Genomic DNA, 17,219 nt, shown 5'->3' with positions numbered 1-17,219 from the left:
CATCACTTAGTTAAACGTTGATGACTGCGACTGGCACTATTTCTGAAAGTGTAGTCTGAGGACCACTTGCCTAAGAATCATACAGAAGTTAAGAAAAATAAAAGCAGAATTTCTGGCCCTACCCAAGACAAGGATGGGGATGGAAGACTATGCTCATTCAAGTTTGAGAAGCATTGCCCTTCTGGGTGAGGTCTGTGCCAAACCCCCTGGATGCTGGCCAGGGTTATCATCTTTGAAGATAAAACATTCTTGACATAACTCACTTGGGAAGCCAGGTAGTGAGCAAAACCACAGTGCTTAGTTTTCAACTTACACAGTGATCAGAGGAGGCTGCGAAAACCTTCTCATTCACATCAAAAAGTTCTCATCTTTCTTGGCTTATTTGTCACCAAAATTCATCTTTACCTGTTTACTAGAGGTTTTCTTGAATGATAGATAACACTAAGGCTTCTTCGTTGACTCAGTTTCAGAGCTTTCATTAATTTCTGAAAACCCTCCCCATGTTTAGGTAAAAGGAGTGAAATGGTTTGGACCCAGATTGCATCCAAATTTCAGTCTCCAGTGACCGCTCCTGGGATGAAAGAGGTGGGCTAGAGATTATTCCCCGCTCTGTGCTCTGAGGCAGGAGTAAACCTGATCCACCACAAAGAGAGGACAATCTCTTCTGTTGTGAAGTAGAAATATCTTAGGATATAGACTGAAGTGCTCAAGTAGGGCTTGGGGCAAAAATCCTTGATGAAAGTGCTTCAATAAGAAATGGATCATTAGGTCAAAGAGTTTTTGTCAACCACTCCATAGCTAAAACAAACAAACAAAAAACCCAACTGTTTGAGAGAGGCTTACAAACAGCTTTATTACACCAGCTGTTTGCATCTTCTAAAGGTTTTGGATAAAGCTCAGTTGAGTTTAAGCAAAAAGGAAAGAAAATTATTTGAAAACATCCTAACAGAGAAAGCAGCTAAATCCTGGAATGGCTGAATTAGAGACACTTTGTACTCCTTCCCTGAAAAAAACGTGGAAGAACAAAAATACGCTCACTCTCCAGTGTGTTTTAATTATTTAAAGTCACCTATTTGTTGCATGTCAGGAAATGAATAACCAACAAAATGTTGTTTGCAAAGTATTCATACAATTTTTTCCATTCCTCTCATTTGTTTACAGTCACTGTTAAAAATTTAGAATGAAACTTGAAAGAATAAACTTGTTGCACAAATTGTTGAAAAGGAGAAGTTGTCAACTTAAATGCCTGGAAATCTTAACTTCTAAAACAAATTTAAACATTTCCTTTACAAACATCTCCTCATAGGATGGTCAAAAATCAGACCTGAGAGGTTATCTCGTTTAACATCTTACAGCACGCTGGAGAGAGAACAAAACCACTTCTCTCAAATCACCATCCAGTGTTCTTTAGAAATGGTTCAATCTGTGAACTATAAAGATGTCCAAAACTTCAAAAGATTACACAAAAGGTCATAATCATGACTTAAGTTTTATCCTCAAGTTTTAAAACACCCATGGGAAACAAAAATGATACATAGACATGGCTTGGGTTCTTAAGATTCAAGTTCTAACACAAATGCAATACATCATGTTTCTTCCATATAAAAGCAATGAATGAAAAAGAGATACTATAATCACAGGGGTGAAAAAAGCAAGTCTTTGTGATATAATTAGTAAGTTCAGGAGTTGATGCAGGAAGAAAAATACTGCTAATCGAGATCAAAATAGCAGCTATTAGGTCTGAAGAGCAAAGTACTAAGTACTGCAGAGGTGCCTGGGTATGACTAATACCTACTCTTAATTCACCTGGGGCCATTTGCCTACTGTGAACAAGTAAATGACAAATGAACAGTAGAGCTATGGTGCCACTTTACACACTGAATAAATTTTTTTGTGAAGATTCCCACCACTAAGGTACAGACTGTCTTTAAGTAAAGAGAGGGGACTTGTTTTTCCACAAGCAGTTATCACAACAGTATTAATAACTCAAGTGGGAAGGTGAACAATATAGATGAGGAAAGATCTTGGGGCTAAAAGATTGGACTTTTTTTTTTCCTTTCTAATGAGGTCCTCAGAGCAGCAAATGACAAATGCATTAATAAACCTGACCTGTGTTACATTGGACTTTTATGCTATTTCTTTGGATATCTGTTTCCCTTCTCATCTCTTGACAGTTAGAAATAGCAGAGCACGAGGCTCCACGTGGATACAGAAATAAGAATAAAACTTCCTCAAAGAAAATAGTTTAGCTGCTAATTGAGAAGAACTGGAGCCATGTTTTTCAGAATCTGATCATAGTTAGGCCTATACCCTAACCCTTCAACTGGGTGAATTCATGGATGGCCCAACGTGAAATGAAATTTGTTTTCCTCCCTGCACAAAACAATAATAGTGCCTGGCCCAATGTCAGCAATAACCTGATGTAGAGTAGCCATCCAATGCAGAAAGCCTGCCCTGCTCCCCACCAAGACCCCACCCGAGGGCCAGCTCACCACATAGGCATGACTGTACAGAATACTCCTACCGATTCTGTTCACCTGCACATGTTAAGACAGCAAGGCTTGGCCATGAAAACAGATCCTCTGACAGTTAAGAGAAGGTCTCATCTAACAGAATGAGTATCCAGCCTCCATTTCCTGCATGCCACTGAATGGCCACCATCCTCCAGAAAACTGTAGGCTAAGCCCACAAAGGCTGTCACCTTTGTTTTCTTGGACAACTGCCACAGTGTAAATTCTCTTCTGTGTTAGTTTTCTTCTTCTGTATGATCATTTCCTTAATGCTCTCACCCTTCCAATCGCCTCACTCAGCCCTTTCTCTCTTCTAGAAAGTGTACTCCACAATCAACATGTTCCATCATTCATCCTCTGCCTTTTCTCTGAATACTGCCTGGAGACATGAAACCCAGCTACTCCCAAAAGACACCACTTCCCTTGGAGACTTCCCGATTACAGGATGCTCATTCTCTCATACCTCAGGTGACCGAAGATTAAGAGGTAGGCTCTGTGTCCTTTCCCACCAGGACTGTCTCTAGATCATTACTCTTCTTAAAAAACTTAAGAGGAAGAGAACTTACTCTTCTTTAAGCTTCCTACTCCTGGTAACATCATTCTCCACTCCCTCCCTCACTGGTGTTTGTGTATTTCCTGGACCTGCCCTTCACTGAAATCCCTGGCCCCTTTTCATTCCTACTACTGGTAATTTGAACATTGACATTTTTATTTGTTGAATTGTGTCCTCTCAAAATATACGAAGACCTAACCCCCAGCACCTGTGAATATGACTGTATTTGGAAATAGGGTCTTGGAAGGTGTAATCAAAATAAGATGAGGTCAGTAGGGTGAGACCCAATCCAGTATGACTGATGTCTTTATAAGGAAGAGGAAAATACCATGTGAAGACAGATACACAGAGAAAAGGACCATGTGAAGATGAAGGTAGAAATTTGGGTTATGCGGTTATCAACCACAGAATTCATGGGGCTACCAGAAACTGGAATGGGCAAAGAGGGATGCTCCCACAGAGGCTCTGGAGGGCTTATGGCTCTGCCAAAACCTGACTTCAGATTTGAGCCTCCAGAGCTAAAGGGAATAAATTCTGTTATTTCACACCACCTATTGTGTGGTAATTTGCTACAGCAGCCATAGAAAACTAATGCATTATATGAATAATCTATCATCTATTATGGCCTCTCAGTTATTTTGCTTCCTTCTTACCAATGATCTTCTATACTCTAATTCAGCCACTGTCTCTCATGGTCAGACACAGGAATCATGTTTTCAACCAAACCACTCTGCTCTGAAACCTCTAACATAGCATTTATCTTCCAGTGTGCTTTCTTATTCACTCAGCTGCTCTCATTACGGTCTTTATTTCTTATTTCTTTTCACTACCATTCAGCTTAAATTCCAAGATTTCATTGGCTAGCCTCCCAGACTCTCTTATACCTTTGTCATTTATCACACTTACCTGCAACACTTTGGCCCTGGCTGAATTAACTCTCCTCTTTTTTCATGCCTGTGCTGGGACTGCTAAGGACTGCGGAAGAGGACATATAATGATTATCGATAGCAACAAAAATTCATGGTCACCAACTTCAACTGGCCCCCCAATGCTGGGCCCACACACTGCTCAGCAATCCTACGCTCATCTCCAGGCAGCTCACTTTCCAAATGCATAAAATCTACAAATCTACTCTCATCCCTGCCTTCTTCCTTCCTATTTAATGGCACAGAAGTTCTTCCTTTACTTCAAAGTGAGTTCCTCCTCTGTCCTTAACACCAGCCTTTTCCACTATATGAGCATTTTTCACAGCAGACCAACCCCTCCCTCCTCTGTATCCCCTCCTCCTTCTCCACTGAAGTTCATACACGCTTATGTCTTTCCCATTACAAAACTCCCTCCATCCTCCAACCCTCTCCAGCTATCACTATCTCTCTTTTAGAGATAATCTGCATGAGCTGCCTTTGTTTTCTAATTTCCATCTTACTCTTCATTTCCTCTAAATTGGCTTCTGCCTTCATCACTACATTGAAAGAACTCTCACAGAGACTGTTGCTGGCCTCCAGGTCACATTTCATGGACACATTCCATCCTTATATTACTTGACCTCCAGGTGGCGTTCTACCCTATTGACTATGCCCCTTTCTTGACACTGTGCAAGTGTTTTCTGTGGCACAGACATCACATATGCGTGTTTTTCCACTGAGCTCACAGGATGCTCCTTCTCATTCTATGTGATGTTACTCTTTCTCTACTCACTTTTAAATATTGACATTTTCTGGACCTTCCCACTTCTTAATCCACCTAATTTCCACTCACTGTTATAGCTTGGTTTACTAGCCGTATGCCAGTATCTCTCTTTTCTTTTAATGCTTATTTTTGAGAGAGAGAGAGAGAGAGAGAGAGAGAGAGCAAGGAAGTGGCATAGAGAGAGGGAGACACAGAATCTGAAGCAGACTCCAGGGTCTGAGCTTTCAGCACAGATCCTGATATGGGGCTCAAACCCACAAACTGCAAGATCATGACCCGAGCCGAAATTGGACATTTAACTGACTGAGCCACCCAGGCACCCCACCCCTTAAGCCAGTATCTCTTAAATAATATCTCCATCCCAACCTCCCTTCTGAAGTCCTGATCCATGTGTCCAGATGCCTATCAGTTTTTTGTGTCTCTTACTGGCCCTTTGAATTCAACATGTCCAAACCTTAGTTCATAAGCTCCACCACCACCCTCTGTCCTAACTTATTCCTTTTCACATAAATTCCTTTCACTAAATAACATGCCATCTACAAGCAGCTAAAGCCAGTAACTCTGGAGTGACACTTGACTATTCCCACCTTGATTCTTTAGTCATCCTATGCATTCTGTTAGCCTGAATTCAATTTTATCAGCCCTTATAAGTTCATGTTTTCATCTAACAAGAGACCCCTTCACATTCATCTCCTGTCCTTGCTACTTCAAAATCCCCTTGCCTCCTCTTTTCTTTTGCATATACCAAAGCTACACTCAATTTAATCCCCTAACTAATAGTGCCATCTCTTCTCCATCTTTTGCAACCTCAGTCTCTTTCTCTAGAGCCACCTGCTTCTTTGACTAGAAACATGCTTGTGTTTCTCAGTGTGGAAACACCCCTCGATCCTAGATTCTGCTTTAACACTATTTTCTCTTCTTCTTTTTAACATTCAACTACTCAAAGAGTAGTGAACACTAAATGATGAGGTTCTGGTTCAGGTAAGAGTGGAGAAGCTTACAGCAGAATAACCCTCCTAACAATAGCTATTATAAATTCTGAACAAAAATTTTTAAAAAAATTGCTTAAAGGCACTGGAGAGCAACCTAAAGCTGGAAGGAATAGGACTCTTGAAAGATGGAAAGCCCATTAAGTGATATCTACATTTCATTAAATTTTCCCCTGCGAGTACTCCCCTGTTCATAGGTTTCATGGGGGACAGATCTCAGGAAAAAAAGCTGCTATGGAGCCAGAGGCCCGAGTTTGGGCTCTCAGAATATAAAGAAATTGACAAGAAGAATGCTGGAAAGAACAGAACTGCTATAGATGAAAACCCAAAATCAGCATACAGATTTTTGGCCAACTCAACTGTACAGGGCAGCATTTCAAGTATCCAAGGAAAGGCAACAGCTGGAATGCTAAAAATGGGTGAAGGTTTCAGCAGCTACCCAGTTTTAAAGTTCAGAATTTGGTGTTCAAGTCTTGCTACTTACAAGGGGTTAGGAAACACTCCAGGATTTTCATGAAAACCCAGAAGGGCTACATCTCAAGACCAAAGGCTATATGCTAGAACTAAAAGCAAAACCAAAATAGACTAAGCCTCTACAATATCAAGGAACTCCACCAGTAATTTAACTGTCTGCTAGAATAAAATGCAATACTCTTCAGGGGAAGAATACAAATGGTAACAACTACAAAATAGCATCTACAATCTTTAGAATAAAATTACTAGACATCAAAATAAATAGGAAAATGTGACTCCTAATCAAGAGAAAGCTCAGTTAGTAGGAATAGACCCACAGAGAACCCAGATATCGGCATTAGTAGTCTAGTATTTAAAATAACTATTAGAAATACATTAATTTATAGGGAAAAACCAGAAACAATGGAAGAAGAGAATTTTAGGTTACTATGTTAAAACTTAGAAATGAATGAAGAGAAATTTTATAATTAAAATATACATTATCTGAAAAAAAATTCACTGGAGGGAGTCAATGGGACATTTTTATTAAATAAGAGTATCAGTTAAAATAAAGACAAGCCAGTAGGAAATATTCAAAGTGAAGCACAGGGAGGAAAATAGTTGGACACCAGCCATTTTAGTGACCTATGGAACAACATGAAACAGTTTAATTTGTAAGTAATTGGAATATTCCAGAAAGAGTAAATGTGGCAGAAAAAAACATTTTAACAAGGAATGCCCCCCAAATTTCCAAATATTATTAAAAACAAATACAACCACCACCAAAAGATCTATCAAGGTTAGCAAAACCCAGGCAGGACAAATGCAAAGAAAACCACCCTCATCCATAACCATTCAAACTGAAAAACAAAGATGCTCTGAATTTTTGTAAAGATTAATCCCAGCTTCTTTTCTGAACTTCGGTTTTATATAGTCAGATGCCTATTTCTTCTTGGATGTCTTACAGTGCTTTTGAATTCAACATGCTTATAATCAAAGATAAAATTATTAAAACCTGCCAGAAAAAAAAAAACTTACTATAAATGGAGGAATCCTAAGAAGAATAGCTAACTTTTCATTTAAAAATCAAAGGAGATTGGAAGACAGTAAAACACCATCTTTACTAGTGATAAAAGAAAAAAAAAATCAAACCAGGATTTCACAGAGAAAAATATCCTTCAGAAATAGGGACAAAATAAAGACATTGTCAGTGAAAAAAAGCTGAAGAGAGTTTGTCATCAGCAGACCTGTACTACAAGAAATGATAAAGGACATTCCTCAGGCTTCAGGAAAATGCTACCAGAAGGGAATTTGGATCTAGAAGACTGAAAAAAAAAAAAAGCACTGAAAATGGTGAATATAGGAGTATATAAAATACTATTTTTTCCTTTCCTTAATTTCCTTAAGAGACAACTGACTCTTTGAAACAAAAATAAAGTAGTGCATATTATGTAACTTGTAAAAATAAAACGCATGACAATAATAGCACAAAGGATAAAAGTTAAGTGGAATAATATTCATCAAAATAGACTCCAAGAAGCTGAGGACTTGTATTGTAATCCTTAAAGTAATGACTAAAAAATAATACATAGAAGTAGAGCTAAAAAGCCGAGAGGAGACAAAATAGGATAACAAAAATATTTGATTTATCCTAAATAAGGCATAAAAAGATGAAAAGAATAAAAAACACAAAAGACAAAAGGAAACAAATAGTAAGATGGTAGACCAAATCCCAACACTATCAATTATTCCAATAAATGTAAGTGAACTGAACACTCCAATAAAACAGCAGAGATTGCAGAAAGGGGGAGGAGCAGCATATTAACTATATGCTATTTATAAGGGACATGCCTCAAATATAAAGATATAAAGACATAAAAGAACTGAAAACAAAAAGATAGATCATACAAACAGTAAGTATAAGAAAGTTTATGACTATGTTAATATCAAAGTATACAATTAGATAAAGGATAAACAGGAACATTTGATAATGACAAATGATTATTTCACCAAGAAAATAAAAATCATACACACACACACACACACACACACACACACACCTAAGAGAGCTTTAAAATATATGAAACAAAACTGACAGAACTAAAGGGAGACATAGACAAATTCTCATAGCTTTTAACACCTCTATCTCAGTAATTGGTAGAACTTATAAATACAACTCAGTAAGGATACAGAAGATTTGAACACCATGGTCAACCATCTTAACATTCATAAAACACTATCCAGCACACTTGTAGAAAGTACAACACATAGAATATTAAGATAGACCATATGCTAGGCCATAAAACAGTCCTAATAAATTTCCAAGAATTGAAATCTACAGAACATGTTTTTTGATCATATCAGAATTAAATTAGAAGTTAATAACAATAAAAATATACATCTCACTGATTCACCTTATTTTTTTTAAAAACTAACCACTCATTACTTAATCCTTTTCATCTCACTTACTCACTCTGACTCTCATTAATATTTCACTTTAATGGTCATAAATGTCCTGCTGATCCTCAAATCCAGGCCTTTGAAATAGTTATTCTCATGCTATACACAAAAGTAAACTCAAATGGATTAAAAACCTAAATGTGAGACCTGAAACCATAAAAATCCTAGAAGAGAACACAGGCAGTAACTTTTCTGACATCAGCTGTGGCAACATTTTTCTAGATAAGCCTCCTGTGGCAAGGGAAACCAAAGCAAAAATAAACTATTGGAACTACATCAAAATAAAAAGCTTCTGCACAGCAGAGCAAACAATGAAATTAAAAGATAACCTACTGAATGGGAGAAGTTGTTTGCAAATGACATATTCAGTAAAGGGTTACTATCCAAAAATAAAGAACTTCAACAACTCAATACCAAAACACCAAATGCAGTAAAAATGGGCAGAAGACATGAACAGACATTTCTCTGAAGGCATACAGATGGCCAACAGACATATGAAAAAATGTTCAACATAACTCATCAGCAGGGAAATGCAAATCAAAACCATGATATAGAACTCACACCTGTCAGAATGGCTAAAATCAAAAACACAAGAAGAAACAACAAGTGTTAGGAGGATGTGGAGAAAAAGGAACACTTATGCACTGTTGGCAGGAATGTAAATTGGTACAGTTACTGTGGAGAACAGTATGGAGACTCCTCAAAAAATTAAAAATAGAATCACCATATGATCCAGCAATTCCACTACTGGGTGTTTACCCAAAGAAAATGATAACACTCATTCGAAAAGCTATGTGCACCCCTATGTTTACTGCAGCCTTATTTACAATAGCCAGTTATGGAAGCAGTCCAAGTGTTCATCAATAGATGAATGGATAAAGACACTGTGGTATTTATATACAAAGGTTTATTATCCACACACACAAAAAATGAAATCTTGGCCATTTGCAACAATGTGGATAGAGCTAAAGAGTATAATGCTAAATTAAATAAGTCAGAGAAAGACAAATAACATATGATTTCACTCACATGTGGAGTTTAAGAAGTTAAAAAAACAAACCAAAAGCAGACTCTTAACTATAGACAACAAATCGATAGTTACGGGGGGTGGAGGATAAAGGAGATTAAGAGTACACTTATGATGGGCACCGAGTAATTTATAGACTTGTCGAAATCACTATATTGTACACCTAGAACAAATACAATACTGTATGTTCACTATACTGGAATTAAAATAAAAATAAAAGAAATATTTAAGTAATTCAATATGTGGGTAACTTAATTCAGTCAAACAATACTTCTTGGGGACCTAATTTATGTCTGAATCTATACTTGGGATAATAAAAGCTATTGCCTAAAAAGCACTTGGGGGTATGTCAGGCACTGTTATAAGTACCTTACAATTGGGAACCCATGTAACTGAATCCTCATAACAATCCTATGAGATGATTACCGTTTTCAAGCAGAGGAAACTGAGGCAGGTTAAGGTAAACTCATTGAACCATAGTCAGACAGCTGTTAAGCGGTGGAGCCTGAATTACCAGCCCAGGCATGGCCCAAGGTCATATTTCTTAACCACTGCCTTAACCACAATCTTCAGTGCTAAGAGCCTGGTGGAGGGGAGGTAAACTATTGCAATTCAATGCTGTAGATGTTCGATCCCACATTCACAGTGTTTCTATGCCTTATATCCCAATACAGAGGCACTCAGTCATCTGCTTTATTCCTCCAACAACTTAATTTCAAGAAAATATCTGATTATGCCATTTATACTAAAAAAAAATTACCTCTAGAAATCTAATATTGCTTCATGTGCTCTCTCAGAACATTTGCATTTTAATAGTTCCTATTTGATTTAAACAAAATACGTATTTCTAACTTTGGAATGTCAGGCATTCAGAGGACAGATGCATGAAGGTTGTGGGAGGGGGTATGGAGATCTGCCCAGGTAGTCTTAAAATCTAACCACATGGAGAAATATGGCTTCTTTATCCTTAAGTTGGATCTGTGATATTCTTTATTGCTGAGTACTACAGAAGTAGTGATTCAAGTTTAGAATGAATCATCTTCAGGAATTTACATAACTTTGTCTAAATTCTTGTATCTTTCCTCTCCATAAATGAAATCAATATTTGCACCATAGAGATATAAAAATTAAATGAGAGCATGTAAGCACCCATTGTAGTACATGGCATATAGCACATGATGCCTGATAAATGTCAAACAAAAAGATCACATCTTTCACCTATAAGTCTCTATTACATAACAAAGTTTTTCAAGCATGTTTTGTAATAGTTTGGCTTTTCATAAGATCTTAAGTCCATAGAGAATACTACCCTCTAAAATATCAATCAGAAGTTCAAAGAAAAGTGTACAACCTCAGGGTGAGCCTCACTCTCTGCAAATTTGCACAGGCTTAGTTGTTTAGAAGTAAACAGTAAATCTATTCTGAGCTAAAGATAATAAAAATAGTAGAAAATAAACTATTTTTAGCCTAGAATTCTCTCTTCATTTATGCCATCTACATAATGATGTTTGCACAATCACAGATGTTTAATCCTGGGTCTTTAGAGCCTATCCAACTTTGCAGAAACCAGAGCAGACTATTCTTCCTTTTCAAAAGAGGGGGTGGGAAACAATAGGCTTAAAATTTCCCCTGGAAATTTTCAGTTTGAAAATTGGATTTGAAATTGGATTTTTCATTTTGAATAAACCATGGTAAGAGAGGCCATTGTTACCCAACAGAGAGGCACAACTTCATTCTGAGACACGGAGTGTCTGAAGACTTTGGCTAGGTCACTGACTTTGAAAGGGCACTAGGGTGGGGCACCTGGGTGGCTCAGTTGGTTAAGCATGGGACTATTGATTTAGGCTCAGGTCATGATCTAATGGTTGTGAGCTTGAGCCCCACTGGTGTGAAGCCTGCTTAAGATTCTCTCTCCCCCTCTTCCCCTCCCATGCTCGCTCTCTAAAAAAGTGAAAAAAAAAAAAAATTAAAAGGCACGAGGGTAAGTTTCCCCCCCTCAGCAATTTGTGTTTCATCCTCATTAAAATCAGTGAAACAAAGCTTGGTGTGTTCAAATCGATCTTAACCAAAAAGTGCTCACATTCTTCTTATTTTTTGATGACCTATATATTTAAGGAAGGTCAGAGTGAGGATTTGGAAAGGTGTTGGGGTTCCAGACACATCCGACAAGGCCACAGTCATGAAGTAACTGCCATCAATGAGGAATACTATGGGATAAAGCTTATTAAATTGTTTTTTCCTTTTGCATGAGAATTTGACCTTCACTTAACTGTCTAGTTTTGTTCTTGGACAACCTGGTAAAACTGATACGTGAATTACGCCACTAGGGAACATTGCTTACAGTGAAAATGATCCCTGACTGGCAGCCTGAGTCTGTACTGAGAAGACACCATTACCCGATGTAGGAAGCTATATCTTTGCAATTCCCCAAGTGTAAAGACTTATAGCTGGGAGGTGGTGTCCTTTGTGGGGCTCCCAAAAGCCATGCCTGTGGAGTTGTTACAAGAAACACTGGCTCCTGTGGTCCATGAGGCTTGTGAGCCATGGTAACTCTCATATCTGCCTGAAGTGGACCTCATCTCTTTGCACTTGGCCTCATCTTGGGTGGGGGATTCAGCAGCAAGGATTCCCACAGGTGTGCCTGACACTTCCCAGAAGGCAAGCAGTGGTTCCTGCCCTAATGCACATACTGGTACCAAGCAGTGTGTGAGTTTTATGAGTTTGGATGTTAAGTTAAACCAAGTAAGATCCCCTTTCCCCAGCTAATGCTGTAGATACAAAATAGATAATATGGATGAGAGGAAAAGTAGTAAATTCCTGGGAATACGTTTTCCACTTAAAAATAGCACTCAATAAGCATTTGCTGTTACTGATCAAATAAAGAAGCAACATTTCCTTTCCATGTTTCCTGGTTTCTGGTTATAATTCTGAAACCTTTCTTGTAAAACAGGGAGGACACCTTTTAATTCCTGGAGCTGTGCATCTTTGAAAGGGAAGTGGATTAACAGTGCTTCCATCTGTTGACATTTGCAGTTTCAAGAGACCTTCAAAGAAGAGTGGGCCACGGCAAACAGAAAGTTACAAGCGCTCTCCCAAGTGTTCAACAGTCTCCATGTCTACAGCAAGTGTTGGTGTACTTTTGCTTCCCATTCTTCTACTCTCTCACCCCTTGTTTCAATGTGACCTCCTTTTCATAGGGCTTGTACATTAAGAATACCTTTTGAGAACCTTATCTCATCTCCTCTTTCTTAGAGGTGTATCTTCTCCTTAGAATTTATCTCAATTTTATCTCTCTGTGGCTCACCTAGCTTGAAATACCCTTGACTGGGAATGCCAAGGTCACTGGTGGCTCTGTAGCTGGTGATAAGAGTGCTGTTTGAGGTGTGTGCCTCCTGCTCAGTGCCAGGCTTGGGAATACACCTTCTCATTTCACTGCACCACCTATGTTAGCTTCTGAGAACCTAAGAATAGCAAAGGTGGTTGTGAAAGTGGATAGTAGAGAATCAGAGGAAATATTTAGTGAAAAGGGAGGGGACAGGTCAGAAGCAGTGTGCACAGCTGTAGCTGACTGTGGGAAAGACTGAAGCCACAGAAAATGGCGGCCAGCAGGCACCTCCCAGGAATGGGGACATGAAGTTCTAAAGACTTTATCCTTTCCATGAACTCGACCCTGTTTTTTTGAGAAGCACTCACGATGCAGTTTCCTCATACTGTATATACAAGAGACACATATTCATGCTATGATAGTGGGCATGTCAACTGTGACAACTGGTATACCCTTTGGGGAAAGTAGTTTAATACTGCTCATCCTCCTAACACCATTAATTTTTCTCCTGGATATTTACTCTAAAAAGCAAAAAAGAACTAACAAAACCACATACTTTTTTTTTTTTTTTTAAACCACGGAGACCACATAGCTTTATGGAACTGGCTAAAATGTTAAAGGAAAAAAAAGCAGAATGCTTACACGTCAACTCTGAGTACAACTCTGAAAACATACAGGTGGCATGTGAACAGAGGCTGAATGAAAAACAAATGAAAATAGTTGTGACAAGATGAGTAAATTATGATTTGTTACATCTCTTTTTCAGTCTTATTACCTTGTTTTAAATTTAAAATGAAAAATTAAAATAAGGACACTTAGTCAAGTGGGTGTTAGGAAGGACATTTTCTCATCCTCAAATGCATTTATGCGTGGAATCGGTTATTTTTATTCCTGGGCAATACAAAATATTCTCGGGTTAGGATATATAGTTTTTCATCTGGTTTAGACAAGGTTCAATCATAATAGTCAATGAGGAGTCAATAGTTATAGAGAGTGTGCTATGCACTTCTTAGGTATTAACTCATGTAATCCTAAGAAAAACCTCTTTAGGTAGTTACTATTAAATTCTCATTAAGCAGGTGCAGAAACTAAGCACAGAAAGGTCAAGTACCTTGGCCAAGATCCCGGCTTAGCTGGTATGTGGTGAGAGACAGGACTCCAACTCTGACAGTCTGGCTCCAGAACCTGTGCCCCAAACCACTGCCCCATGACCCACTCAGTGGATGACTAGAAAATGAGACCACTGGTTTTCAGTTTAGGCCAATGCTCTTTCCACTGCACCAGGATGTACCTCATCTGGCAGATGAGGAAACGGAAAGCAAGGTTGAGTGACTTGCCCATAGTCACATGACTAGCTAGTGGTTGAGGATTAACTTCTTGACTTCTAATCTAGTCATCTTCCTATTATCCCAGATGGCTGGGAATGAAAAGAAAAATATCTAGCTAAGGACAAAAGCAAATGAGAAAAGACCTCAGGGAAATCAAGTCTAAGGCCTTTAAAAAAGATAAAAACATCTTCCTTTTCTCTCTGCCACTTATTTTAATGGGACTCTGTCCTTTTGGCACTGGTCACACATGTCACTGATCGATGTTTGAACTCAGGGATTGGTGACCTCCCTGGGAGGGCAAAACAGTGATGGAGAGCACAGGGGCTTCTGGGACATGCTGCCTTCACAGTGCACATCTGGTGTTCAGCCACACCATGCATGTCTGTGTTGTAGATGTTCATGTGGAGAAACAGCATGCTAATCCGGTGGGCCTACTGGAAAATATAGTAACCATTTTCTGTTTTAAAAAAATGGCTCTGTGAGGAGGGTAAGATGGTTAGCTGTATGTCAGCTTGGCTAGACCATAGTACTCTGTTATTTAACCAAACACCAATCCAGGTATTGATGTGAAGGTATTTGATAGATGTGATTAACATCTATAATCAGTTGACTTCAAGTTAAGGTGATGACCCTTGATCATGTGGGTGGGCCTCACGCCATCTTTTAAAGGCTTTAAAAATAAAAACCGACGTTTCCTGGAGAAGAGATATTCTGCAAGACAGCATCAACTTCTCCCTGAGTTTCAACCCTACTGACTTGATGTATAGATTTTAGACTTACCAGACCCAATAATTACGTGAGGCAATATCTTAAATCCATCATCTCTCCATCCACCCACCCATCGAGAGAAAGGGAGAGATCCCACTGGTTCTGTTTCTCTGGAGAACCCTGACTGATCTAAAGGTCTGGCCAGGACCGCCAAGTATGGCGATCTTGCTGAGCACATGGATATACTTGACAGATCACGAAAAGTAGAGACAGTCTGAAACTGGAGGAAGAAAAGGTTTGGCTGAAGAGACATGACATTACATGCCACCACGCAGGCAGGGACTAGAGCAAACACTCCTGTCTGCCCCCAGGTCACAGTGGGCAGGCAGGGGTAACGATCGCAGGAGCTCAGCGCAGTCTGAACTGAGAGCAGTGGGCTTCCCGTGAAGCTCAGGCCCAAGCACCTGGGAGTCCTGGTAGCCATAAATGACAGCTGAGAGTACAAAACCCGCACTGAGGACCTTTAGGAATTAACAATACAAAAAGGTGTTCTGGGAATATGAAAAGAACCTCTTCTGTGACAGTGACCTCAAAGCATCACTGGTGTGCTGAGGAACACAGACAGACAAGGCACCACTAATTCTTTGCTGCTCTGCATTCCTACTGTTCCTGGGCTGGGAAGAGTCATATTTTACTTCCGATCTGCTTCCCATCTGAAAAACAAATGCGTCCTTTCTTTCTACCTTCTTCCTCATCACTCTCAACCTCCTCTCCCTGCAGCTCCTTCCCCTAAATGACTGCCTGGGAGGTCAAGGGAGAAGGTGCAGGGCAGGCAATCAATCGTACCTTGGCTTCTGAAGTGGGTTCCAGGAAGCACAGGCGGTTTCCCAGGCCCTCGGCTGCCAGGCAGAACTTCCTCTGCTCCTTGTGAATGCTTGCGATGCACTGGAGAACCACTTCATCCTCCTGACGGCAGAACAGAGACACACGTGCAAGTGAATGAGGGGCTGCCTTCCCATGTGGAACCAGGTCCCCAAGTCACCCTGCTATATCGTCATCATGTACACCGAGAGGCACATACTTTTGAGCATGATACAGAAAAGGAGAACATATGGCAGTACTGAACACCTCCCCTGAGTACTCTGAACTCTGGGGTGGGGTCAGTGGGTGCAGGTACATGTACGTGGAACGCGTGTACCCCACACATCTAGAGCATGAGCCTCGCTTCTGAGGTGCAGGAAATGCACACAATCCGGCTGAGCAGCCAATTCCAACACGTGAGCGGACATGAAAGTAAATCTAAGCCATCTCCAAATACATAATAAGAACAGAAAATTGAGATGAGACTGAGGGGGAACAGAGACAACAGCAGAGATCAGACGGAGGTGGGGTTCGTGCAGGGCAAGTCCGTTGTGTATGAGGCTTGGAGGAAGCAAGAGACATGTTGTTGGGGGAGGGGGGCCCATGTAGTGGGTAACACATTTGCCAGAGATGACAGAAGGAAGCTATGGAGGGTGACAGGAAATGGGTTTCAGACATATGGGAAAGGAAGCTCAAGAGAAGCCTTGAAGCTTGAGATTGGAGGGAGGAGCTGAAGGTCAAGTAGAGGAGCCACTCTGAATTCCTTAAGGAGGGGACCTCCCTCCTATGCATCACTCTCAGAAGCAACCCTGCTGAAATTTCAGAGGCCTTGTTTGGATGGCATCCCTCTTGTTGATGGTCTAGAAATGAGGTCAACCTCTATTTACAGTAACATGCTCACCTCTCGCACAGTCCTGACCGAGGCTGAGAGGAAATCATTTTCCTTACAGTTTCTCCAATCTGTTAGTCTATGTCCCCCCTCTCTCCCACCACTCAATGTTGGATTGCAAACATCAAAAATATTTGCAGGTGTGGTTATGTTAAAGGAGTAACCAGAGGAAAGCCACTTGAAGCTTCCTCCTTAGCAACTGCTCTCCAGTTGCCCGGTCTCACCCCCGTGTCCCCCGATTTTAGTGTTTGTCCCAGAGTACTGGACAGTCAGATTAAACAGAAACAGCTTTTCTGAAAAGGGGTCTGCGATGTGCATAGTCATGTGGAAAAATAAAATCCTTCTACCTGATGGGAAGATAAAGAGATCGAATAGTAAGAGATCCCACAAAAGAGGACTGCTGGTGCCCAGAGATTGGTCAGAAGCT

General features: G+C 39.9%; 1 protein-coding gene across 1 annotated transcript in view; it reads right to left on the bottom strand.

Annotated features, from left to right (window-relative positions):
- The window catches only part of RYR3 (ryanodine receptor 3), a 525,783-nt gene that overhangs the window by 341,959 nt on the left and 166,605 nt on the right, over positions 1-17,219 (bottom strand). The window contains exon 2 of the mRNA XM_053224214.1: positions 15,889-16,008. Within this exon, the coding sequence (XP_053080189.1) occupies positions 15,889-16,008 (120 nt within the window). The remainder of the gene's footprint in view (positions 1-15,888; positions 16,009-17,219) is intronic.

Source organism: Acinonyx jubatus, chromosome B3 (genome assembly GCF_027475565.1).
Source record: "Acinonyx jubatus isolate Ajub_Pintada_27869175 chromosome B3, VMU_Ajub_asm_v1.0, whole genome shotgun sequence".
NCBI lineage: Eukaryota > Metazoa > Chordata > Mammalia > Carnivora > Felidae > Acinonyx > Acinonyx jubatus.
This window is presented reverse-complemented; position numbering and strand designations above follow the sequence as displayed.